The sequence below is a fragment of the Onychomys torridus genome, chromosome 6 (assembly GCF_903995425.1).
Source record: "Onychomys torridus chromosome 6, mOncTor1.1, whole genome shotgun sequence".
Taxonomy (NCBI): domain Eukaryota; kingdom Metazoa; phylum Chordata; class Mammalia; order Rodentia; family Cricetidae; genus Onychomys; species Onychomys torridus.
Genome location: NC_050448.1, coordinates 57,832,418 through 57,859,092, shown reverse-complemented (window position 1 = coordinate 57,859,092; position 26,675 = coordinate 57,832,418). Strand labels below are relative to the sequence as shown.

At 36.2% G+C, this 26,675-nt stretch overlaps 1 protein-coding gene across 6 annotated transcripts in view; it reads left to right on the top strand.

Moving 5' to 3' along the window:
- Gria2 (glutamate ionotropic receptor AMPA type subunit 2) overlaps positions 1–26,675 on the top strand; it is a 130,484-nt gene that overhangs the window by 68,569 nt on the left and 35,240 nt on the right. For all 6 annotated transcript variants that reach the window (XM_036189917.1, XM_036189918.1, XM_036189920.1 and 3 more), the window contains exons 4-6: positions 8,125–8,321; positions 13,654–13,707; positions 17,103–17,264. In XM_036189917.1, the coding sequence (XP_036045810.1) occupies positions 8,125–8,321; positions 13,654–13,707; positions 17,103–17,264 (413 nt within the window). The remainder of the gene's footprint in view (positions 1–8,124; positions 8,322–13,653; positions 13,708–17,102; positions 17,265–26,675) is intronic.

Here is a 26,675-nt window from a genome sequence, read left to right as displayed (position 1 = left end):
GGCTCCACAGCCTTTGCTTCCATAATTCATGTGCTTCCATTCGTTTGGCTATTTGTCCCTGTGCTTTTTGGAATCTTGGTCTCAACAATTCACACTCTTACATTCCCTCCTCTTTCTCGACATTTGGTCTCCTGGAGCTCCACCTGGGGCCCAGAAGAGGATCTCTGCATCCACTTCTATCAGTTATTGAATGAGAGTTCCAGCACAGCAGTTAGGGTGTTTGGCCCTCTGATCACCAGACTAGGTCAGATCAGGCTTTCTCTTGACCATTGCCAATAGTCTACAGTGGATTTCTGGGGATCTCACTAGCACTTTGCTTCTTCCTGTTCTCATGTGGTCTTCATTTATCATGGTCTGTTATTCCTCGTTCTCTCTTTCTGTTCTTGATCCAGCTGGGATCTCCTGCTCCCTTAAGCTTCCTTTCTCTGGAACTTTGTCCTTCATTACTCCCACTGTCGTCCAGGTTGTTCACGTAGATCTCATCCATTTCTCTGACATTGGGAGATCCTTGTGTCTTTTCTAGGGTCCCGTTTTCTAGGTAGCCTCCCTGGAGTTGTGTAGCAGTCTAGTCATCTTTGTTTTACATCTAGTATCTCACTATGAGTGAGTACATACCATGTTTGTCCTTCTGAGTCTGGGTTACCTCACTCAGGATGATTTTTTCTAGATCCATCCATTTGCCTGCAAATCTCATGATGTCATTGTTTTTCTCTGCTGAGTAGTACTCCATTGTGTATATGTACCATATTTTCTTTATCCATTCTTCAGTTGAAGGGCATCTAGGTTGTTTCTAGGTTCTGGCTATTACAAACAATGCTGCTATGAACATAGCTGAGCAAATGCCCTTGTGGTATGATTGAGCCTTCTTTGGGTATATGTCCAAGAGTGCTACAGCTGGATCTTGGGGGAGATGGATTCCCAATTTTCTATGAAAGTGCCATATTGATTTTCAAAGTGGCTGTACAAGCTTGCATTCCCACCAGCAGTGGAGGAGAGTTCCCCTTGCTCCACATCTTCTCCAGCATAAGCTGTCTTCTGTGTTTTTGATCTTAGCCATTCTGACATGTGTAAGGTGGTATCTCAGAGTTGTTTTGATTTGCATTTCCCAGATAATTAGGGATGTTGAGAAATTCCTTAAATGTCTTTCAGCCATTTAATTTCCTCTGTTGAGAATTCTCTGTTTGGTCTTATAGCCCATTTCTTAATTGGACTGTTGGGCATTTTGATGTCTAATTTCTGTATTTCTTTATATATTCTGGATATCAGCCCTCTGTCAGATGAGGGGTTGGTGAAGACCTTTTCCCATTCTGTAGGTTGTCGCTTTGTCTTGTTTACTGTGTCCTTTGCTCTACAAAAGCTTCTCAGTTTCAACAGGTGCCACTGATTGATTGTTTCTCTCAGTGTCTGTGCTACTGGTGTTATATTTAGAAAGTGGTCTCTGGTGCCAATGCGTTCAAGAGTACTTCCTACTTTCTCTTCTATCATGTTCAGAGTAACTGGATTCATGTTGAGGTCTTTGATCCACTTGGACTTAAATTTTGTGCACGGTGACAGATATGGATCTATTTGCAGCCTTCTACACATTGACATCCAGTTATGCCAGCACCATTTGTTGAAGATGCTTTCTTTTTTCCATTGTACAGTTTTGGCTTCTTTGTCAAAAATTATATGTTCATAGGTGTGCAGGTTAATGTCAGGGTCTTCAGTTTGATTCCATTGGTCCACATGTTGGTTTTTATGCCAGTACCAAGCTGTTTTTATTATGATAGCTCTATAGTAGAGCTTGAGGTCTGAGGTCATGATGCCTCCAGAGGTTGTTTTACTGTACAGGATTATTTTGGCTATCCTGGGTTTTTTGTTTTTCCATATGAAGTTGAGTATTATTCTTTCCAGGTCTGTGAAGAATTGTGTTGGTAATTTGATGGGGATTGCATTGAATCTGTAGATTGCTTTTGGTAAGATGGCCATTTTTACTATGTTAATCCTGCCTATCCATGAGCATGGGAGATCCTCCCATTTTCTGACATCTTCTTCAATTTCTTTTATCAGGGACTTAAAGTTCTTGACATATAGGTCCTTCACATGCTTAGTTTGCATAACCCCAAAGTATTTTATATCATTTATGGCTATTGTAAAGGGTGATGTATCTCTGATTTCCTTCTCAGCCTGTTTGTCTATTGTATATAGGAGGGCTACTGATTTTTTTTAGTTGATCTTGTATCCTGCTATGTTGCTGAAGGTGTTTATAAGCTGTATCAGTTCCTTGGTTGAATTTTTGGGGTCACTCATGTGTATTATCATGCCATCTGCAAATAGGGAAAGCTTGACTTCTTCCTTTCCAATTTGTGTACCCTTAATCTCCTTATGTTGTCTTATTGCTCTAGATAGAACTTCAAGTACTATATTGAATAAGTATGGAGAGAGGGGACAGCCTTGCCTTGTTCCTGATTTTAGTGATAGTGCTTTGAGTTTCTCTCCATTTAATTTGATGTTGGCTGTTTGCTTGCTGTAGATTGTCTTTATTATGTTTAGATAAATTCCCTTTATTCCTGATCACTCCAAGACCTTTATCATGAAGGGGTGTTGGATTTTGTCAAATGCCTTTTCTGTGTCTAGTGAGATGATCATGTGGTTTTTTCTTTGAGTTTGTTTATATGGTGTATTACATTGACGGACTTGTAAAATGGGAGCCTTCCTCTCTACCTCCTTAATTACATGGATTTTTATAGTATATAGTGTTACATTATGATGTCCAGCAAATAAAAGTTCCTTTGAATATCATGAGATCTAGACATGGAAATTCTCTCCCCTACTATGTTCTCCCCAAATTTATAAACCAAGTGAAAGAGACTTAGACATACTTTGTTTCATCATGCTGCTTTTAACTAACACTGAAATTAATTTAACCTCGTTTCCCAAAATCCATCCAAATGCTGTGGTTACATCACAGCAGAAACATAGGAAGGCTTGGGTGCTGTGATTTTTGTATAGAATCATCTTCCATCAATCTGTTTCCCGGGGACAGGAAATCAGATGCTGTTCTTCCCATTCCGGCTGACATTTCAGAATTGCTAGTGTCTTCTCTTTACCCAGCTACTTGGCAGGAGCCTGATACATCTTGAGGACTCTGTGCCCTTCCTGAAAGCCTTGTGCTATTAGTGCATGGGAAGTAGTGAGATGGAGGATTGTAACATATTTAACTAGAGTAATGGGCCACCTCTGTCAGCCCATTAGGCCTTATAAGTTTGATATTTGGATACAGGTGCAATATATTTGAATTTGAGCCCAATGACATGTTTATTGGTTCAATGTCAATAAAGAAAGATGATACATTTCTCTGTGTAGTAAGTGAAAACAGAATCAATGCCTCATTTCTATATTTGTGTCTTGGTTTTAATTTTGAACAAACACTATTTAACCCTCAAAGTGAAGGAGCTTGATTTCAAGTCAAAGGAATCATCTAGCATAGAACTGAATTGCTTCCAAACTACAATTTTTCCCCTGATGTCTTGAGAAAATTGATGAGTCAAATATACATGTTAATATAATCTACTTTAGGTACAGTGTAATGAGTTAGTGAGCATGCATATTAATTACACTGTCTAGAATGAGTGAGATAGTGAAATTTTTATACAAAAATATAATGATTTATGAATGAAGACAGTTCTGAATGGAATATGCCTTCCAGCAGCTATCATTTTAAATTTCATCCCTTAATAAGCAAATGAAAGGAATTTTAAAGTAAAATTTTTCTCTGATTTTTCTCTCACTGTTATGGACAGTGAGTCTATATGAAATTAGCATTGCTGCTAGTCATTTTTTGAATTTTAGAAAAATTGTCAGCTTATAATTAGGTCATGCATACAAAGCCTATTGTTAACAATGTTGAACTAGACATTTCTTTCCAGATCCAAATGTTTAAGAACTAAGTAGCATTAAGAACTTAATTTTGGACTTGTAACTGGAAAGTTTTAAGATTCTATGTAAAATGATTAAAAGGGGTAGATACCTTTTTTTTCTTCCAATTTTACATGGACAGCTATATATTTATCACAATGCTTTTCTTCTTGCTAAATTGTTTAGAAATAAGAAGTAAGCAAGATGACATGATACAGCAGAATAGGTATCTGGGTTGAGTGAATAATGCTCAAGGATAGCTTTACATCGACCATTGTTTATGCAGAGCTCCTGATTCCCACACACACTGCTATCTTACTTAAGGGCTTCAGGTACTGATGGAGAAATCTCTGTGCCGTTTCATATGAGATGGAAAAGAGCTCAGCTTGCTTTATTTCATAATCCCATTGTAGAGAACAGCAGTGTGGTGTTGGGTTGAGAAAGAAGAGGTTAGTTACATCTTCATAGCTAGAACACACGTTTTTAGTGGTATGTAATTTAAAAAGCATTGCCCACTTGGTGAAGCAGGCAGTGAGTCAGTCTCATGACTTTAAAAGTCTTGAATGAAGTGTGAAGAAATATGTCAATAGAAATCTTACAGGAATATCAGCTGTGAGGAATGAGGAAACTAAGTAGCTGATCTTGAGAGAGTCTGTGGCTACCCCTGAAAAATAATCTAAGAGAGTTGATTCCTGAGCTAGGTGCAACAGTCTCTTCAAATTTGGGGTGAGATCAGACCTCAGCTTGTGAATGACTGATGTGCTATTATGCAATGTCAACTGACAGATTGTAGCAAATCTGATAGAGCACTATTTGGGAAGTTGAGCTTTTAAAAAAGAAGTAATTTGTGTCAGGTTGCACAGCTTCCAAAATATTAATACTAAGAGTTTTAATAATGGAGAGTCTCTACTAAGTGCTCATTACTTGTGACACAGAATAAATGAGTTTGAAAGTTAAGTTTGTGAAAAAAATCCATTATCTTTTATTTTATATATTATCTCTATATTCTTTGACATTGTGAAATGCCAATAAATTCTAGGCTTAAATTTATCACTTGAAGAAATCTACTTATACATTTATAAGTGAATTTATATGTAAATTTTTTTATAGTATCTGTCAAAGACCAGACAATGCCAAATACATTAACACTTAAAGTTTTCAGTGAGGAAATTTCATTATTTAGTAAAATATCTTAGTGCGTAGAGTAAAGGAGGCTCCCAAGGATTGCTATATGATAAAATGGAGAGAGCATGACCGTTATTCTTAGACATGTTTTTAAGGTGACTGAAGGCACATGTCAGATAACTGGAAGGTAGAAAAGACAATGGAGTAGTTATAAAACATATTTCCAAGCAGCTCGTAGCTGTTGAGTTGATGAGGTGACCAGTTGTATGTGCTCTGCTTTTATTGATGATGAGAATCTGACAAGGTACTTGAGTTACAACTTGGGGGGACTGAATTTGCCCAGAATGAATAGCAATGAAGGTGCTTTACAATGGGTTCTCAGGTTCTATGAATGAAAGGTTTTTTTTTTTTCTTTTTTTTTCTTTTTTTTATTTTTATTTTTATTTTTTGTAAGTGATGGGGGATCTATGCCATCCCTTGAGAAATTCATGTTTATCTCTACCTTTTATTATAAAAGCAGACACAAGGGACTTTGGCTAATCTCCCCCAGATTGCTTTGAGTTCACTCTATTATTGCCCTGGCCAGCGGGGTTTCAACGGGGGCAACCCACCTGTGGAAGTGAATTAAGGAACAGGGGGCACGAGAGACGACAGCAAGACAGGATTCTGATCAAGCTGCAAATTTTATTTTCCTCTGCAAGGCTTAAATAGCATAGGAGGGGGGGTAGGAAGGCGGGAAGGGGAAGTGATGTGGAAGGGTACAGAATGTGGGAGATGTGCAGATAGTGCAACTGCAAGATGCCGGCCAAGGTCACTGGTCAGGGGCCATTTGTTCTGTTGCTAGGCTACCTGACCATGGAATGCTCTTTATTTGTCATGGCACCTGACTATGGAATATCTTCTTATCTTTGGGAGCCTCTGGTTAGTAAACAGGTGTTACTTCTCTGGGGAAAGGCAGTGGTCTTATGACTTGTTCCCTGGCCTAGCTAGTACTTTTCCATGGTTCATGTTTGGTTCCTGACATCTTGGTCCTTGACATATTATGTACTGTCTATTAAGTTAAAGTATTCTTAATTTTAATTATAAACTACATTAGAAAAATTGCCATGCATTTGTTTAGCAACTAGGTCTAAAACTCATGGTTTTACTGCTTCAGCCTTTACAGACCTAAGATTTCAGAGTAGTGGCACCACTCCCAGGTTGCCATGAATTTTTAACCCCTTTCACAATGAATACCACATAAAAAGTTGTATTGTTTTATCTGGTATTTCTTTATCACTCTTTAATTCTTTGGAATAAAATAATAACTATCATCAGTTTTTCATGTATATGCAGTTCTCTTATTTTATATATGACCATATATATGCAGATCCATTAACATTGTTAAGGGTTTGTTCAGAGAAGGATAAAAATGAGTTCTATGTATCATGGTTGGTTATTGTATTTTGTGAGAGATGTTATTATGTGATCTACTTCCCATTCTAGATTTTGATAAACTGAACACCATGGGGCTCCTTATATACTCATATATTCCCTGTAAATATATAGCCCGATAAGATTCAATTTTGCATATCAGTCCAACTGTGTATTAAGTGGCACAGAACAGTTGACAGTTGTTGCCTTGACCCACTAACTTCATTGGAAGTTACAGAATGTTGATTCTAAACTCATGTTTGTTCATTGGGTATTAGCTAGATTTTGTCTAAAGGAAAAATAAAAAAATTGATTTTTATCTTTACCTTGAGTACATTCCACACAGAGAAAGTCTCTGCAACCCCACAGTTCTTGCTCATTTTTGTTTTCAAAATAGTTAATTGCTTGTCACCCATTTAAAGAAAACAAATATTTTAATAATGATTTCATGCAATTAAATCAAATAAACATTAGGTCTTTGAGTCTTTTGCCATTATTATTTTGACTGATGCTGTGTTTTCTTCATCTTTATTAAAAGAGCTACAAATGGCACCTTCAGCTTTTGGCATATAGCTTCTTTGGGGAATTTACTTGTTTGTCAATATCAAAAGATGCCTGAAATCACTTTGTCTACTTATGACTAACATTCAATCCATCGGATTGTCAATAACATTTTATAGCTTGAAATGTTGATGGACAAAACAGATAGCTTCTCCCTTCCTGGCCATTGTAAATTCAGTATTTGAACTTAGATTATAAATAAATAAGCTCACATCAGGTGAATCATACACCATATAGATAAAAGCAGATCAGTGAACTTTTAGAATTATACAGATCATTCTGGAATGAAGAAGATGATATATTGAGTCTAAATTCTTTATGGGGCCTTGAGATCATGTTTCCATGAAATTATTCTTCTAGATGATGAATTTGGCTTTAATGAGAATAGCTGAAATTAAATTATATGGAAGGCAAGGACATCTACTATTTTTGTAGTACTAAACTGTAGATTTCTGGTTGTTGATCCTAAAGTTCTAAACATGCTACAGTTGATGTATAATTAAATATCACAATGAAGCAATACCACACTATAACCAAAGTTACTAATAAATAAAAAGATAGTCTTATATTTAGGAAATGAGATAAATCTGTATAGAGAATAGCTGCCACCATCTGGTTAATAGATGAACAATTTAATATCCACAAGAGCAATTCCAAAAACAAAAATATAACAGAAGGCTGCAGAAGGAAAATAAAAGCCCTTAGTCTGCTGTTCACTGGAACATCGAAGGTTGCATGGCATCCTCTTAGCCATCAAGGTTACTAGTACAAAATGGTGGACTATCACGTATAGTTAAAACTATTTTACCTTCTATAAAGTGGAATATGGGATTTTTTAAAAAATTTACTTAATTTAGAGATATTGCAGATCTTGTATATCAGCATGTTACAAGAAGCATATCCCAATAAAGAATGTGATCCAAATTTCTTTTGGCAGTTTGTTTTTGCCTTTTTAAATCTCACATGGTCATAGCAGATACTGATAAAAAATATCATAGCTTCTGTCAGAATTCAGCCTCCTCATAGCTGCAGAAATTCACCTTAACAACGTGGATCTGGCCATTTCCCATTCAGGTTCTGAGATTTTACAGTATCCTCATCAGTCATCCTTGCCCATTGTCTTCCCAGGCTTATCAACACTGCAAGCTGTGCTGGATTCTGCTGCTGAGAAGAAATGGCAGGTGACTGCTATCAATGTGGGGAACATTAACAATGACAAGAAAGATGAGACCTACAGATCACTCTTTCAAGATCTGGAGTTAAAAAAAGAACGGCGTGTAATCCTTGACTGTGAAAGGGATAAAGTGAATGACATTGTGGACCAGGTTTGTTCCTCTGTTTTCTGCCAAATATAGACTATGCATGCAGCATCAGCACTGGCAAGGATCATCCAGCAGGATGCTTGAACAGCAGTTTTCAGTTTATAGTTCATGTACAATGCAGCAAAGATCATCAATTGAATTATCCCTAGCTTCAGTAAGCAATGGCAGATGGCTGTCAATAATGCTGACAGATTGATTTTATCATTAAATAACTTCAATGTATAATATCCAATGTTCATATTTTACGTAAGCTTTGTCTTAAACCTACATTCTTTTCTGAGTTGGAAACTTTATAATTAATACTGATTTAAATAAGTCAAAGTAAATCTGATGACCTAAGGCAAAAGCGAATTGGTTTGAGATTTATACATGATTATTTCAATACAATGTAAAAAGCCTATGTTATTTTATACCTCTGTGTCTTAGTCACTATTCATTGCTATAAAGAGATACTATGCTTGTGTCGACACTTCCAAAAGAACTCATTTAATTAGGGACTTACATACAGTTTCAGAGGTGTAGTCCATTATAATTATGCCAAGGAACATGGCAGTATGCATGGCAGGCATGGTTCTAGAGAGCTTCATCTTGATCTGAAGGTACAGAGAGCGAGGTAGGGTCTGGCATGGGCTTTTGAAACCTTAAAGCCCACTTCCAGTGACATACTTCCTCCAACAAAGTCACACTTCCTAGTCATTCTTATCCTATCAAATTGTTCCACTCCCTGGTAACTAAGCATTAAAATATATGGACCTATGGGAGTTATTCTTATCTAAACCAGCACACTATGTCTACATCTCTAGAAAGAGGAGGTATTTTTTTGTAAGAAGCATGTTTTGGTTTTGCCTATATATCAGAAAATTTGTGTCCACTTAAAATTGTAATCTATGAAATTAAATTATGAAGGAAATACAATCAGACCATGTTCATGATGTTGGAAGTCAACAGTGTGCATTTGGGTGTTAGAAAAAATAATTATATCAGATATGAGAAAGCTTTTCTCCATTCTTATCATACTGCTTTGCTTTAGATAAGACCTTTCAAGATGGAACAACCATGAAGTGGTAACATAAGAACACAGTAAGAAACCAGATCCTCAGTGCTTTAAGGCAGAGAAACTGAGCAAGCATGCTTCACAATTTGCTTAGTAAGGCATCCTTCACTTAGTCCTATTTGATGTGTGTGTGTGTGTGTGTGTGTGTCTGTGTGTGTGTGTGTGTGTGTCTGTGTGTGTGTGTGTGTGTGTGTGTGTGTGTGTGTGTGTGTGAGAGAGAGAGAGAGAGAGAGAGAGAGAGAGAGAGAGAGAGAGAGGAAGAGATTGCAGCTGCTTCTTCCTTGAAAGTACATTAGATTAGAAAGAAATATACAGTTGTGTATGCATTTATGCTCCTAGCCTTTGAGATAAAAACCTGAAATTCACTAACGTATTCGAGACATCAATTCTAGAAACAAGTGTTTAGAAGCCTGAATTGATACATAATATAGGCCTTAAGGAACAAAAAAATGGAGTGTCTTAATGAAGAATTAAGTAACTAAATCAAACGAATGTGACCTGTAAAAGAATCAATTGTATGCAAGAGAGGAGAATAATTTCAATTTGAAAATCTTCATTCTTGTCTCAGGAGATGCAGTTAGGATTGCTTTTAGAATAGGCCCCTTGTTGGAATGCTCACTTCAAAATCACAATTATTTCATGGGAGGTTTTCAGTAAAGCTGAATTTTAATAATATTCACTAGTCTGGTTTAAAAGTTTAAATATACCTGTTTATTTGTAATAAACACAGTTGAAAACCTTTATACAACTGAGTCTTTCAAAAGCATGAACAGGGAAATTGCACAACACACTGGGCCCATAAAAAGCAACGTTTAAAGCAAAACCTGTAATTATAGTTATGCAAGTCTCCATGTAGTAACTCATTTAAAAAGCATTGTTTTACATTTGTATGTCATAAATACATGTCTATAAATACATTAAATGAGTGCACAAATGGATGGCATGTCACTTTTCAGCATTTATTATCTAAGTGAAGGATGCAAAGAATGGCAAGTAATGCTGCTATTTGAACCTCAAGTGCTTAATACATGGGAAGAAAATGAACATAGATAAGGTACTAAGAACTATAATACAGAAAGTTGTGTTATTCAGCTTTCTGTTACTATCACAAATAATAGGGTAAAACAAATTCTAGAGAGTACTGTTGATCTGGGCTCATTATGTTGGAAATTTTCATCCATAACTAGTTGCCAATAATTTTCCAGCTAGGTGGACGAACGACTACATATAATTACAAATGTATGTATTGGAAGAAAGAGTTCACTTCAGTGTGGCTGGAAAGCAAATGAGAGATGGGAAGAGATCAGGGTTTCTCTATCCCTTCTAGGAGACTCCTCTAATGTTCTAAATTCCTTACACTATATCCTATCTCATGAATCTTGTACCACCTTCTGAGGACCAAGCCTTTAACACATGGGATATGGATGAATGGTATAAAAATCTAAACTATGGAATTGATCTACAATGGATGGATGAGTATCTGCCCATTTTTTTTTTTCCGAGACAGTGTTTCTCTGTGTAGTTTTGTTGCCTGGCCTGGATCTCACTCTGTAGACCAGGCTGGCCTTGAACTCACAGAGATCCACCTAGCTCTGCCTCCCAAGTGCTGGGATTAAAGGGATGCACCACCACCACTCAGCTGGATCTACCCATCTCTCAAGAGGAGTGATTTATTCAAAGTATACACAAAAGGTAATATTTGGCGAGTTTTGAGCCATTTACTAATTTTTTGAATAAATATTCCAGGTCTTTATGGCTTTCTTACAGACACTGAAATATGTCTAAAGAAGCATCATTAAATAAAACATGGTAAGCCCCATCAGAGAAAGAAGTTAATGCTATAGTTACATAATCATGACATGGATGATCCATGACTGAGAACAACAAGTTTTTCTGGAAGAAGATTACGGAAAGTAATAATTTAGATTAGGTTAATGTGTTCATCAAAAAGCAACATTCACCAAGTACAAGGTATTGATAAGGCACATTCTATCAAAAAGGACACGCTATTGTTAATTCACTCAACTGTATTTGCAAGAGAATGGCGATCAGACAAAACTCTTATCTTGACGGCATCTGGAAATTAGCAGAAGAATTAACCTGCATTAGATTAGGACTATTTTAACAATATCTGATAAAACCCAAAAGACATGTATTTCTAGCTGTGCTCAGATGAGAGAAGTGTGCAGCCATCAAAACACTTGGAAATTAGCATTAATTCTCTATTGTATAACACTAGTTGCTATTGTAAAGCAAAATTATAATGGCTACTATGGCCAGCACTAACATCTATAAAGACTGTAACCTAGTGAATTTCATATCCCTTCTTTTTCTCAATAAACAGAAATAGGGATGACTGCTTTCATTTGTTCTGTTCATCTTAAGTCTCAGATGGAGAACAGGAACATTTGCACTGTAGCTTGCTCAATAGGCAGAATCAACAGATGTTCTTAAACTATTTATGGACACAATGCATGTTGATTAAACTAAGATGAATTAGAATATTTTTCACTTAAAAGGAATCTTTTGTTCAAGCTTCTGCCTTCAATGTGGAGGATCTGTTTTCTTGGAAAGGGCAATTTAGTTGTGTGATATAAAAATGGGTATAATCCTGAATTCTTTTCAAACAGCTGTCACACAGTATCAGCATGGTAATCTGTAAAATCTTTTTTCTGGAAATTGTGTCCTTGCTCTTGGACCAAATGTGTTGATGCAAGCACCTGACATTGTCTTGGGTGATGGACAACCATGGAAGTCTTCAGCCATGGTTACATCTTGCATGTTAATAATACATGGATGTGGTAACATGAAGAAATTTCCAAGTGAGGAGACAAAGTCCTGAGGAGTTTTTAAAAAGGGCTATTGTGCAAAACAATTAGGAAAACCCATGTGGTCTGAGTGCAGAGGGTGGGAAGGGTAAACCTGGAGAAGCTTTCAGATTTATTGTTAGTGTTAGTCATTTGTTTAATGATAAGGGGAACCAGAGAATCAGGAAAGTGAACTAATGCTTTGCACATTTCTTTTTAGCTTACAGTTTCATGTTTTTCATTGTCTTGAATATTTTCCTTAAAAATGGAAAGGATGATGGTGCACACTTGGAATCCCAGCACTGTTGAGGCTGAGGCAGAGGGTCACTGAGTGTTTGAGTCCAGGTTGACCTACATGCTGAATTCAAGGAGGGACTGGGTTACACAGTGGAACCTTTTCTAAAATAACACAATACAAACTAAAGAAATTATTTTGAATATTAATGACCCTAGTCTTACATGGCTCATCTTATGATTTTCAACTTTATGATACTTTGGAGGGTCTTATGAATTTAGCAGAAGCTGTCTATTTGAACTCTCCCTCCCTACCCTGTGGTACAAAAATGCAGTACCGTACTCTCTGGAGATGAGAGGCAGTGAGCATATGTTACTGCTTCCCCTCAAACATTCCAATCATGAAAGAAAGTAAACCATACTTCTCTGAACTTTGGATTGTGAGCTATGAAGGCTATTAGATTAAGAAAATTAAATGCATTATTTTCATTTTACAGTGGTTTTGTAACTATGTGCATCTCTGCATTATATTACATCAAGCCCATTCATCTGCATCTATTCTTTGAGTCAGTAATATAAGTCAGTGAAAGGAAATGTAACTTAGCAATGTCCAAAGGTTCCCTGACCATTGCTAGAGTAATCGCTCATTCCAAGATGTAAGCTTATCTTGCTTGACTCAGATTTATGAAGAGAAATTAGCTTCTTGGCTACTTTGTTGCCTAAAGCTATAAACATTCATTTGAACTAAGCTATATGTGTGTCAATAATAATAATAATATATTTGCTCATTAACGTCCCTTTATCATTTTATAAACTCAATGGATGCCTATTGTATATAGATGTGCAGTTATGATATTTCAGATGTTTATTTTAGGTGGTTGTTTATTAGGAAGACAAATATATATAAAGATAGAAATAAATTTATGACTTGGTATGGATTAAATTTACTTGAATCTATATTTCCCTCTGAAACATATGGACATATTTTCAATATTGAATTAAAAAAATGAGATATATAAAGTGGTTGACTTTTTAAATAGATAACATTTACTAAGCACTAAAGTGAATTATTACCTTTTCTGAGACACATTCTCTGTATTTGTTAAAAATGTTTTATTAAACATCACTAGTGAAACATAAAACCCCCAATTCCATCTTTTGCTAATCAGATCATCATATCAGTGATTTTGTATTGTTGTTTTTCATATGTATTAAATGTTTGTGTTTTTATCCTTGCTAGGTTATTACCATTGGAAAACATGTTAAAGGGTACCATTATATCATTGCCAATCTGGTAGGTGAATTAATTGGCATTATTTTACTACCTACTAAGTTTTTATTAAGACTTATTTATTTGTGGTTTATGGATATGAGTGTTTCGTCTGCATGTATGTCTGTGCACCGTGTGCATACAATACCTGTAGATTCCGGATGAGAGCTTAAGATTCCATAGAACTGGAGTTACAGATAGTTGGGAGCCCTCATGTGGGTGCTGTGAACTTAATCCTGGTCATCTGGAGAATTAACCAGTGCTCGAAAATACAAAACCATCTCCCCAGTGTTGCTACACAATATTTTTAATTGAATATATTAATTTGAAATGATAATCATTCATAAAGGTATTTTTAAAATATACTCTAATTATATTTTATAGATAAGAAATGAAATATTTTATTTGGTTGTTTTAGGTTTACTTTTTAACCTACAACTTTAAATTATTTCTATTTATTATAATGTGATATGAATATCTTCACATTTTCTCAAAAAATTATCTTGAGATTCTATACAAAGGGAAACCTTTAAAATATAAAGTTTAACTGTTTATCATTTTTCTGCCACTGTATTTTATAAACTTATTGCTTGCATTCTCACTTGAATTTTTAATATATAATATCTAAAATTGATGGACATTGATGAGAAAGTTAAATCTAGAAATATGATGTCAATAAAATTATCAATCATATATTGTAGATAATATAATAATAATGTCTTGAAAATATTTTATTTCTGATTTTCTACATAGTATGGGAGTAACAAATGAAATGAAAACTAAGTTCTTGTAAGAGTTGATCATGTTCTCATCAGGGTTCTTGTCAATTCAATATATATTGAAAAGAAGATTGGCTAATTATATTTCTTTGGGGTTTTTTATTTCTTACTTATAGCCAGTCTATTTAGATTATTGAACATTTGTTTTTATTTCTAAAATGGGTTCTAAAAGAGTAGTAAAACAATCTTAGATTTTCCTCATGGTCTCTGAGTAGCTATGACCTTGTTTGTTGGAAAGGATCTCTGCACCACCTCATGCACAAACTCAGAAAAATATGGTGATAAAAGGGGAAAGAGGCAGCAAATGCAAGTTTATTCTAGGCCATGTGATAAACATGACTCTACAAAGGCTTTGTATTTATGCAAATGCAGGCTTCTTTTTAGGATTTATAGAGTAGAAAACAGCCTGGTATGACAGAAAGACACACACACACACACACACACACACACACACACCAGAACAAAAGTTTCAAACATAGTGTTTTCAAGTCAGTAACAGTCAGTGACCTGAGTCTGGAGGAAGTTGGCTGTTCATGATGAACTTTCTCTTTGGTGGCATAATTACTAGCTGCTGCGGCAGTCTCCCGGGCTTTTCTCTTAGTGTGTATCTAGGAGATTGGAAAGGACTCTGTGTAGGCACAAGAGCTAATAGGAAACAAAGATCTGCAATGTATCTTTGCTGAACTGTGTTCCAGGCCCGGAACAGCCTGTACACTCAGTCCCTTATGTGAATTGTGCCATTTGGTGAACAGCACAGAGCCACAGTGAAAGCTGCGATCTTTTAAAATGTCCAGATGGAGAAGATTATATTGGAACATTGAGAAATAATGACAGAAGGTGTTTCATCAATTTGAGAATTGATATGTAATGCCACGAAAAAGGAAAGAACTGTCTAAGTGAGCAAGTCCATGCTCTTGTCATGATTCTATTTAGAAATCTATCTAAATTAATACTGAAGCTGAACTCGGGTCTGTTTTCCCTTTTCCAAACCCTTGATTTCCTCTCCCCACAAACTTCTGGTAACTCAATTAGTAAAGAAGTCTCAATTCTGATGTAATTTTTCAGAATTTAGACATTTCATGACATTGAAATGCTAATTTCCAGATGCCATGAAGATAGAGTTTTGTCTGATCTCCAGTCTCTTGCAAATACTATTTGAGTAATAATTTGGATTAGGTTAGGGTGTTCTTCAAGGAGCAGCATTCACCAAGTACAAGGTGTTGATAGATCACATTCTAACAAAAAGGACACTCTAGTGTTAAAGAATTGCTTACAACCATCCTTCTACTGTGCATAAGAGACTGGCCAGAGGGAAAGTGTTAATTTTCTATTGAGAACTTGGAAGATGAAAACCCTTCAACACTGGTTGGCAAAGAGTCCATTCAGCACCAACTCTGTAGAAACAAAATTGTGGGGTAACCTGAAGTAATCAATCTTCATCCAGGTGAAAAGTATAATAGTTCATGTTTTAAATACTAACAACAAATAAAACATCCATGCTTAATTCAGGATATATTTAATCATTATGCATGACAGAACAAATACATTTAAAATGCAAATACATTTATAATAGCCACATTGAAATTTTGACTTTTATTTCTTTGATTAAAAAAAATTCCATTAAAATTCATGTTAGCACATAATTTGGATTAACAAAAGTATATCATGATTTGTGGGTTTGTGCTCATGAGTACAATACCTGTGCTTGTCATAAGTGGGCATAAAATAAGTAACTGCAGGATATGATTGGCCCATTGTAGCTATTGGGAGGGAACCTGGGTCCTCTGCAAGAGCAGAACACATGCCCATAATCACCCAAATTTCTCTCCTGAGCTGTAACTATTTGATGAAATTCAATTATTGTATTAAATTTGTTTCTCATTTAATGTGAAATTGTAGCAGAAATTTTTAGAATGTCTTAGTAATAAAATCAAACCTGAGCCAGGTATTGGGGTGAATGCTAGAAGTTCAGAGAAACAGAATAAGCCACAGCTTCCTCACCTCACCAATTCCTCAGCTGAAAGCCATTCTGGATGAGGACTCAGAGGCTTCCAGTCTGAGGAAAAGAGGAACAGCTGAGGAAGCTGTGGCTTGTTCTGCTTCTCTGGTCTTCCAGCATTTACTCCAATACCTGGCTCAGGTTTGATTATATGAATGAGAACTGTTAAGATTCGTGCAACATGAAATTGCATTTCGGTTAAAAAATTAAGAACACCAATTGGGTGTTTGTTTCTCCCGCCTCATTTTACAGCTATTTTTTCAGGTGAGTGAATGATCAGTTTAATGTAGAATAGTTTGATCAATATTTTCCATATGTATGCATATGGCTTTGCTCCATGATAAACTCAATGAAGGTGACCCAGTCCTTACCTAACAAATGGAAGCTGTCTCAATACAAGAGAAAACTTCCTGTGATCTTTTCTTGAGATGACCAGTCAGTAAACATGTTGATTAGGGGCCCACTATGATGCCTATATGATGTGAGGTGTGGTAAGGAGCATTGGCTGTTAAATATATGGAAGCTTTTACATAGGCATTTTATCTTTCCTGTGTGTGTTTAACATTCACAGACATAATATGTAGAGAGGCACAGGAGAGGTTAACTTCCACAGGGATAACACTAATGTGTTCTGTATCTAGGGATTTACTGATGGAGATCTGCTGAAAATTCAGTTTGGAGGTGCAAATGTCTCTGGATTTCAGATTGTGGACTATGACGATTCCCTGGTGTCTAAATTTATAGAAAGGTGGTCAACACTAGAAGAAAAAGAATACCCCGGAGCACACACAGCAACAATTAAGGTTTGCATTAAGGGAAAGAAAGTGCTTAGAAAATATGAGAAGGTATAGTGTGCTGTCCAAAAAGGTGAGCACACAGACTGATGAACACATTTTCAATATTTTGCTTTTTTTACGTAAGAAAAAATAGTGTGTTACTGTAGTGTTCTTCTGTATCTGCATCTCTACAATGTTTTCATTCATTTACTTATCTATTGGAATTTTTTGTTTGTTTGTTTGTTTGTTTGTTTTGTTTTTTGAGACAGGGTTTCTCTGTAGCTTTGGAGGCTGTCCTGGAACTCACTTTGTAGACCAGGCTGGCCTCAAACTCACAGAGATCCACCTGCCTCAGCCTCCTGAGTGCTGGGATTACAGGTGTGCACCACCACCGCCCCGTTCTATTGGAATTTTTATATTCTGTGGATTCTCAGCTAGAATCTTTGGAGGCAAATTAAAGGACAGGTTTCTGTCTGTACTCAGTACCATGAGGGCAGACAGTAGAAAGACCATTGGATGGGAAGGCACAGCAAGCCATGGAACACATGGCAGGCAAAAACATAAATTATATGTCTTGGGAAGCCTTGTCTGAGGAATCCATTTTTAAACTTAAGAACCAAAGAACAAAAAGCTCTGGCTGTCACTTGCAATATTTTGTCTGCAAAGAAATCAAAGGAAGAAGAGTAGATGTGGGCTTTTATCCATTATCTCACGTGTATACAGTTTAGACAACAAGCATATGGCCACACATAAAATGCATACATGTGGTATGTAAGTGTGTGGTATGTATAAAATAATTGAACATGAGTAACCTGGATGAATCAGAAAGATGATAAAATCATGACTACTTTAATAATGGAAACATCAACATGATGCCTACACCATCAGGCAGAATCCTTGAGAGATGACTGAAGTGCCTTCATAAGAAGTGTGCTGGCTTTCTTTGTCCTGCATCCATCTGGGAACTGAGTCCTTCTTCTGTATATCGTGTAGACACATGTGCACACATGTTTACTGCCTAATTTAGGTATTTCTGCTAATGAGAGTATTTATCCCTTGTTGCTGCTCTTACTGAGAGTAGAATTAAGATTCAGACTCAGTTAAGACAGTATTATTAAACTGAGGGCAAATGGTTTAGAGCACACATAATGGTCTTTTTTATGGAACTGGAAATGTGTTAAATTAAGGAGAAAAGGTGATATATACATATTAGTGATTGTGTAATATGGAAATATATATAAAGTTATCAGGGAACTAGTTGATCACACATAAAGTGTATATATGATTATATATTTGTATCTGGTTCTGAAATTTCCCTAAATAAACTATAGAAAGTTTGAAGTTCAATATTTGGTATATATGAATAGATCCTTTGAATTTAAGTCAATTTCAGAGAACCATTTCCTTTTTTTTTTTTTTCTTTTGAGCGGAAGATTGAACCCCAGGCCTTGTGCTTGTTAGGCAAGCACTCTACCATTGAGCTAAATTCCCACCCCTGAGAACCATTTTCTAAAATGTTTAAAAACACTTTATTTTTTCTAAAAGGTAAGTGAGTTCCTGTTTAATGATCTTGACTTGAATATTTCTGCTGTCTATTATGTGGTCTTGTGAGATATTGTGATGTAACACAGCTTCTGAGAATGACATTGGACTCCTGGTGTCACAGGCAGGTCTCCATCTGTCTTAATGCACATTTCACAGCTCATGCATCCCTTCCTTGGACTTCAGGCTTCTGTCTGTTGATAAATGATAATGTTTAAGATGTGTAATGGAAAGGGCATTCCTCCCACATCCTTAGATAGAATCCACTTTCTCTTCACATTCTTCTAGTACTCATTGTGGGTTCCCCATACTGCCTCTTTGAGAAACATAGAAAATGAGATTTCATTTTGTCTCCTAGAATCCACTTCATCATTTGCCTTCATATGTCTTATATCAAGGAATCAGAAATTTACTCTATTAAAATTTTGTTGAAACTTTGTCCCAGAATTCAATCTGTTGAGCTCACCCAATGTGCCTTTTCTTTGCTTCCTTTTCTTCTACAATGTCTTTCTCTTGGCTGTGTTGCCTAATTTTCAGAGTGTTTATTACAGTTCCTCATAGTGGGATACTGCAAAGTAGGAAGGCTTGTAGGTTTAAAACAGATTTGGAATCTGCATTTGATCAGTTCAGGGTTCTCATCCATGTAGCACAATCATGGCTGTTATTTCCTAGCTGTTGTGAAGACTAAATACCATTCAGTAGATGTTATCACATTATGAGAACCATAGATCCTAATAAAGACTCATGGCTTCTCCTATCCTTTTCCAAAATGCAGGGAATTTCAGCCAGTTGCTAGTCTATTCCAAGTTGAACATGTTGTAATTTCTCTATTTTACCCCAGAGGCTTCATACAGATCACTGGAAGCCTTTAGGGGAAATTCATCTCTGGGCTAGAGTTCATTCTAATTCAGATATATATTGCTCTGTACTAGAGGGCCAAGGAATGAATCACACAACCGAAATAAAAGAAGGATACTCTTTACATGAAGCTAGGACTGAAAGAAAAGAAAAAGAAGGGGATTTGGGAAGGAGTATCATGTGGAGACAAAAAGTCATGCCCCAGCATGATAAAGAGAAAACTGCAAATCTTATGCTATTGTAAGAAATAATTTTGAACTTGTGAAATGAAACAGGCATGTTTTACTTGTAAGTGCTACAGCTACTCAGCTGTCCGTAGATCTAAGAGGCTATAATTACAAGAGAGAGCCCCATGATATCCTCTGAAAATGAGCCTAAACTGAGTGGATTCCTGAAATCATAGAGCATATCAAGCTCTACAATAGTGTCTACTTAATCACTATTTTACCTTTGGTCGGTAGTTCTCTGTGCAGTTCACACAAAGCTGTTAACTACAGGCTGGGGTGGAGGTTAAATAATTACAGAACATTAGCATAGTATTAGAAGCATAAAAGTAAATAAAGGTCTGTTTCTTTTCCCAACCCTTTCCTAAAATGAAGGAACTTCGCTCTTTTGTTTTCCCTGTCCTCTCTCTTCCCTCCCTCCATTGTTCCTTCTATCCTAACCACACATGCACACACACACTGCATTTGTCATATATATATATACTGATTATAAAGTTCAATTTATACATTAGGCACAGTTAAAGATTAGCAAGTCAATGACAAAACAGAGCCACAGCAATATACTGTAATGCATGTAATGTAAATGGGGTGCCATAATATCTTCCTGTGCCATGCTCATTCTTCCCTTATGTGATAATTTGGGATGATGATACAATGTCTCTGTGATGAAGTGAGGCAAGATAGATGATGCAGGCATTGCATCACTTTCCTCCTTTCCTTCATGAGTTGGGGATTTTTACTTTTTCACATAAAAAAGTTCTTTACAGTCTCACCAACACATCAAAACTTGCATTCCCACTGGTCTGTGGTGACACTGCTAAGTACAATGAAGCTGCCGTTAGAAGGATCTGAGCACACATTCTCTAGAGTGGACCTGGTATAGAGACTATGAACAATGGGAGGGTGCCATGTGCAGGGTGGATGGACTGAACAAGGGGATGATCTACATGTCATGCAGGACAGAGTGGGAGGGAATGAGTTATATCCTGAGCATCAAAGCAGAATGCAATTCAAAGATTATGAATATATATACACTAACGAATAATATAAAACTCTACTTTTAGGGTATAGTTGAACACTGAAAGTTGTAACCAAGAAGATAAAGATATTAATATGAGAAAACTAATATTTTTATAACCCTCTTCTACTTTTATAGGTAGAAGTAAGAAGGAGCTCTATATGTGTCTAAATAAAGAGTGTGTTTCAGTGCTTTTTTTTTTTTTTTCTTAAAGCAAGGGAGGCAAACCTCTATAATGAAATGACTGTCTAGTGAGGAAATTCTCCTTCCTGCTGCTTTGGAGGGCCTTGCTTGTTGTAGCAGACACACTGTTGTTTAAAATCACATTTTAGGACTTTACAATAAAAATTGTAAAAGTCTTAGGCAATAAGAGCTGTTGGCATGGAAACCTTATTTAATTCTAAGTCACCAAATCAAATTCTTCTATGGCTAGGCTTTAGAAGATATATCAAGTTGTGGGAAGGAGAAATAAGTGGTTCAGAGTAAAAATTCATAATACTTAATATAAATTCCACAGTTTCTTAATTAAAATATATTCCATTGATACCTGTGAAAATTCATTTTAATATTTTAAATATTTTAAGTAATGATCAAACAAATAGCAATTTTTAAATTTCTTCATGCTTACATAATTAAAAGTAATTGGAATCATAGCACTGAGACATTAAATCTGATTCTCACTAACATTCTAGTGACTTGTGACAACATTCATGTATTCATTCTTTTGATCAAAATATATTCATTGAATTTCTACTGTAGAAAGCATTGTTCTTTGTGAGACAAAACACAAGATATTCATGAACTTTTACATCAGAAGCCAATAATCACTTTGTAGCATTGGCAGAAATGGTCCTGTCATCATCTCAAACATTCCTCTTTATTACCATTTATGAACTTTTGAGTTCCTATTGATGCCTGTGTCTATAGCATGAATCTTAGAAGATCTTAATAAAAACAAACCTGGGACCAGGTATTGGGGTGAATGCTGGAAGATCAGAGAAGCAGAACAAGCCACAGTTTCCTCATCTAGCCAGTTCCTCAGCTGATCTTGTTTCCTCAGACTGCAAGCTTCTGTGTCCTCATCCCAATGGCTCTCACCTGTACTGCTGCTTGAAAGCCTGAATGCTTAACCAGCCAAATGCTTCTAGTTTCTGGTCATCATGCCTTCTATATCTTTCTACTTTCTACCATCACTCCCTGGGTTTAAAGGTGTGAGTCACCTGTTTGGCTGTATCCTTGAACAGAAATCCAGGTAAATCTTTGCCTCTGGAATGCTAGGATTAAAGGCGTGTGCTACCACTGTCTATCTTCTATGTATGATATTGTGGCTGTTCTGTCTCTGACCCCAAATAATTTTATTAGGGTACACAATATTTTAGGGAATACAATACCACATGTGTCCTCTCCAGCCTCTGTAAACTCCTCTTTACATCAATTTTCCAATACATATCACAGCAACTCCAACCACCATGTGCTATTTAGAGCAAACATTTGGAAATATAAACACTACACTTCCTCTCACAGCTATTATCCAACCTGGCATGAAATCCATTAATTCTGTCTCAGTTCTCACCAAGCCTTGTCTTGTCCTCTGCAACCAACCCAAACCCAACCACCACCCACTCTCTATCCTGTTGTGATGCCATCTTGAGAACTGCTTCTCCTCTCTTCCATTCCTTCAGTTTTTGTGTTCCCTTTAAAATGGAATTGGAGTGTGTCATGAGTCTTCTCCAAAAGCTCCAGTATCATTTTGCACTTGGCATAGACATCAAAGTTGTCTCCTTGACACAGGAATTGCTCACATTCTTTACCTCACCTGTGGCCTCAGTTCTTGGCAATGTCCCCTCACCAATGTCACTTCACCTGTGTTTTTTCCATTTTAGTCCTTAAACACTCTGACATGTTCCCACTGAGTGCCTCTACACTGACTATTCCCTCTTCTAGAACATTCTCTCCATACCTGTCTGCAGAAGTAAGCCTTTTATGATTCTTCAATCTTAATCAAATGATATCTCTTCATGGGAGCTGGGTATCAGTTCGTTAAACCATAGGCTTTACTCCATTCAAGGGAGGTGACATTGTAGTGCTTCTGTTTCAAGGTATTTTTTTCCTTTTGAAATTATTCTTGACCTCTACATATTGACCTGTCACATATTGAAATTAATTCACTCATGATGTTGTTAGTTTTATCTCCATGTTTGTAAGTCAATGGCAAGTTGTTGCCATTGAAAGCTATGTTCAGATTTTTAAAAAATGCAAGACCCTGAGAAGCATGTGCTAAATCACATAGTATTTGTACAAGAGATGCTCAAAGAAGATATTTGTAGAAAGAACAGTAATAATCTGGAAAAAAATAAGAACTTTGCAATTATCAGACTATCAAGAAAGAAAATACTAGATTATCATTGTTATGGAATTTGCTTTAATTCTCTTCTACAAGCAGAAGAGCCCTGAGCTGTTTGCTCTGGTGATAAATTGGGAAGTTGCAGTAACGGTAACCTGACTTTGTATTTACAAGGGACAATGGAAAATAGATCTTCCACCTCTCCTAAAGATTTCAAAAGTAGGCAGAATGTAAATAGACTTGTTAGTATAACAAACATGAGAACTATTTTCATTTTTAGATACATTTTGTGACTTCAGTGTTTCTACCTTGCAAGATGAGCATATCCATGCTTCCTTTTCATATAGTAACCTTTGCTCCACTCTGTGTCTTTGATGTCCTGATGGTATTAAGGAACTCAGCTACCATCAGGGACTAACATTTATGTGGCACTTTAAATAATGGCTTTCACATAAGAATCTCATTTTACTCAGGAGTTGGCTTAACACATATACTCAAACTTTCTTAATTGCTGCCCTAAGAGAATTATTGGACCTGTCTGAAAATAGTATAATCTTTCTCAGTCCAGTAATTAGCATTGTGCATTAAATAGTACCCTGAGAGCCTAATAAAATTAATTTTACTTTGTGAATATTTAAACTGACCAGACACAGTGAAGACTCAGCATTTACTACTGCAAATATTAAAATAACTCACAGCACCTCAAAGGTTGGTGCATTTAAACCCCTGTACTTGGTAGTTAAAAAAGACATATGTAAATTAATCTCATATATTTACAATACTGATGTTGCCCATATTATATATCCTGAAAAAGGTATTTGCAAATAAATATATATTTGCCATTTGAATGAATTATTCATATTTATGATTATAAAGAAGGACATCTGTGCTCAGCTGCATTCACTCAATTCTTCCTTCAAAGAACACTTGTAGGTCAGCAAGATTTCTTCAAAATATCAGCTGCAACAATTATATGAAAAGCCACTTTGGGCCCTTAGTAAAAGCTATATAAATATTTCTAATTTTTGCTGAATCTCTGCCCTCACCCATGGTCTGTCCATCCTGTAAAAACTCCAGTGACTGGTGATAGACATCTTTGGTCACCAAATGTAGAAACTGAAGCCAGAGTAATCACTCTAGACAGTCTGTGCTTTTTCATAAGTTGTTAACTCTAAGGAATTGTGGACAAGGACAGCAAGGGAGTGAGGAAGGTGACTGATTCAGCCATGAAATGAAAGCTCTACCTCTGAGCAAGCCCTCGTTGTGGCTGAATCAAATCCAGACATTGCTTTAAACTGAACATCTTTTTCTATTTGAGTTTGTGCAATTAGCTTTACTGAGGATTTGAATCTGTAAGTACACAATTCCAAGTCTCTGAATGCAAGACGCTTGCTCCTTAAGTAAGATTTTTGTACTGAAATCAACTGACAATCTTTATATTTTAGATATATAAATGCATATATATATATGCTTTTAAATATGTATACATGTATTTAAATGTGTTCTTTTGAAAATAACAGTGTTTCTTTTTTCACAGTCATTGAGATTATTTTTGTTATTCATGGAAAATGATAAAAGTCACTAATTCTAGTTTCTTTCCACTGAGCTCTCACTTTCCTCTTAGGAATTGTGACTAGCTTGTGTGATTGCCAAAGAGGTGGAGATTCATGAAGGTTTCATGTCTCTATGTACTGCAGTTCCAAAGGGCACTTGTTCAAGATGCTTTACAGTAAATTAAAGATGACCTTATCACAGACAGCACTTCCAGAGGGTGGACAGTTGGTGAATTTGAAATTAAGATAAGTGAATAATTTTAGGCTCACAGTGCACTTTCTCCCACTGTTCTTTTACTTGAGTCTCTATTTGATTCTTATATATCCAATTTTTTCTTATAAATTTATTTAACTGTCAAAGAACCCACTATTTTGATCCTGTTAATAATTATTTTGTAAAGCAAAGGATCAGAATATTATATTGCACAAGATCCTTTAAAGGTATATAATAATTTGCCGGGAGGTGGTGGCATACTCCTATAATCCCAGCACTTGGGAGGAAGAACAAGGGGGATCTCTGCAAGTTCAAACCAGCCTGGGCTACAGAGCGAGATCCAGAACAGGCACCAAAACTACACAGAGAAAGAAACCCTGTCTTGAAAAACCAAAAGAAAAAGAAAGAAAAAGAAAGGAAAAAAAAGGCATATAATAATGTGGTTTAGTTAAATAGCTCGTGCTCTCTTAGGAATGACTATGAGAATTTTTACCAAGCAGTGAAACTCCAATCCTGAAGTATGTCATGCAAAACATTATTTTACAGAAAGTAAGGTATTGTTAAGGAACATTTTAATTGTCTGGCAGGGCTGAGCAGGTGGGAATTATCACTCAGCTGTCTCAGGCTACACTGTTTATTGTGCTGGTGACCTATTTACTTCACTGATTAGATGACAGAATTCTGTTTTTGCAGAACAGATAGTGTTTTTTAAAGCAAGTGAAAATACCCTTGCTTTACAGCAAGATTGATAGTAATCAAAACGGACTGCCAGTCAGCAACAACACTTTCAGCATACTTTACAATTTGCTAAGCCTTCATTTCCTATCCATCTACTTACTCAACACAGCATTTACCAAATGAAATGGCAACTGTCATGTGTGTCTAGGATGGACTGGCTTCTTAGAATTTAAGACTTTCTGTTTTTACATAGTGACAATCCGGGAGAACCAGAAAGTCAGGTCATTATTTCAGAGTTACAGAGGGTTGGCTCCAAATGCCTCCCTGGTAGCAAAATTTTGGGGTCTGTGTAATGATAATATTTTATGATCTATAATCTTCACCTATAAAATCAGAAAAAAAAACTATTCACAGCTTTAGGAATTTTAATAACTCCCTGGTCACAATAAAATTATTTGTGGCTTTGGATCTTTTTCATAATGACCGTATCACAAATGCTAAATAGAAAACAAGGGGAATGTGGACTCTCTTCCTTCATCTTGCTGTTCAGTACCTGCCAACACAGTACAGACACTGTTTTTGTTTCTCTAAATCTTACAGTGGTTCTCAAGCTTCTTAATGCTGTGATCCTTTAATACAGTTCTTTATGTTGTGTTGACCACCACCCCCCAAACATGAAATGTTTCGTTGCTACTTCATAACTGTTATGTTGATACCATTGTGACTCATAATGTAAAAATATGAAGGGTATGAGATACATGTTGAGAATCTCTGCCTAAGAAGCATTCCATAGCAACTCTCTGCTCACCACCCCAAGACCATGGAGGGTCAAGTGGCAAGTCTGAGTCCAGGCTGCTTTACCACGTACAATTTTTGTGCTTTCTAAACTCTACTCAAACAATTTCACATTTTATAACAAATTGAAAATGAGGCAATTGATAGGACTGAAAAAGCATTTTAGTTGTGAGTAAAGGTTATTATTTCTGTTTTAAATACCATTTTCTATG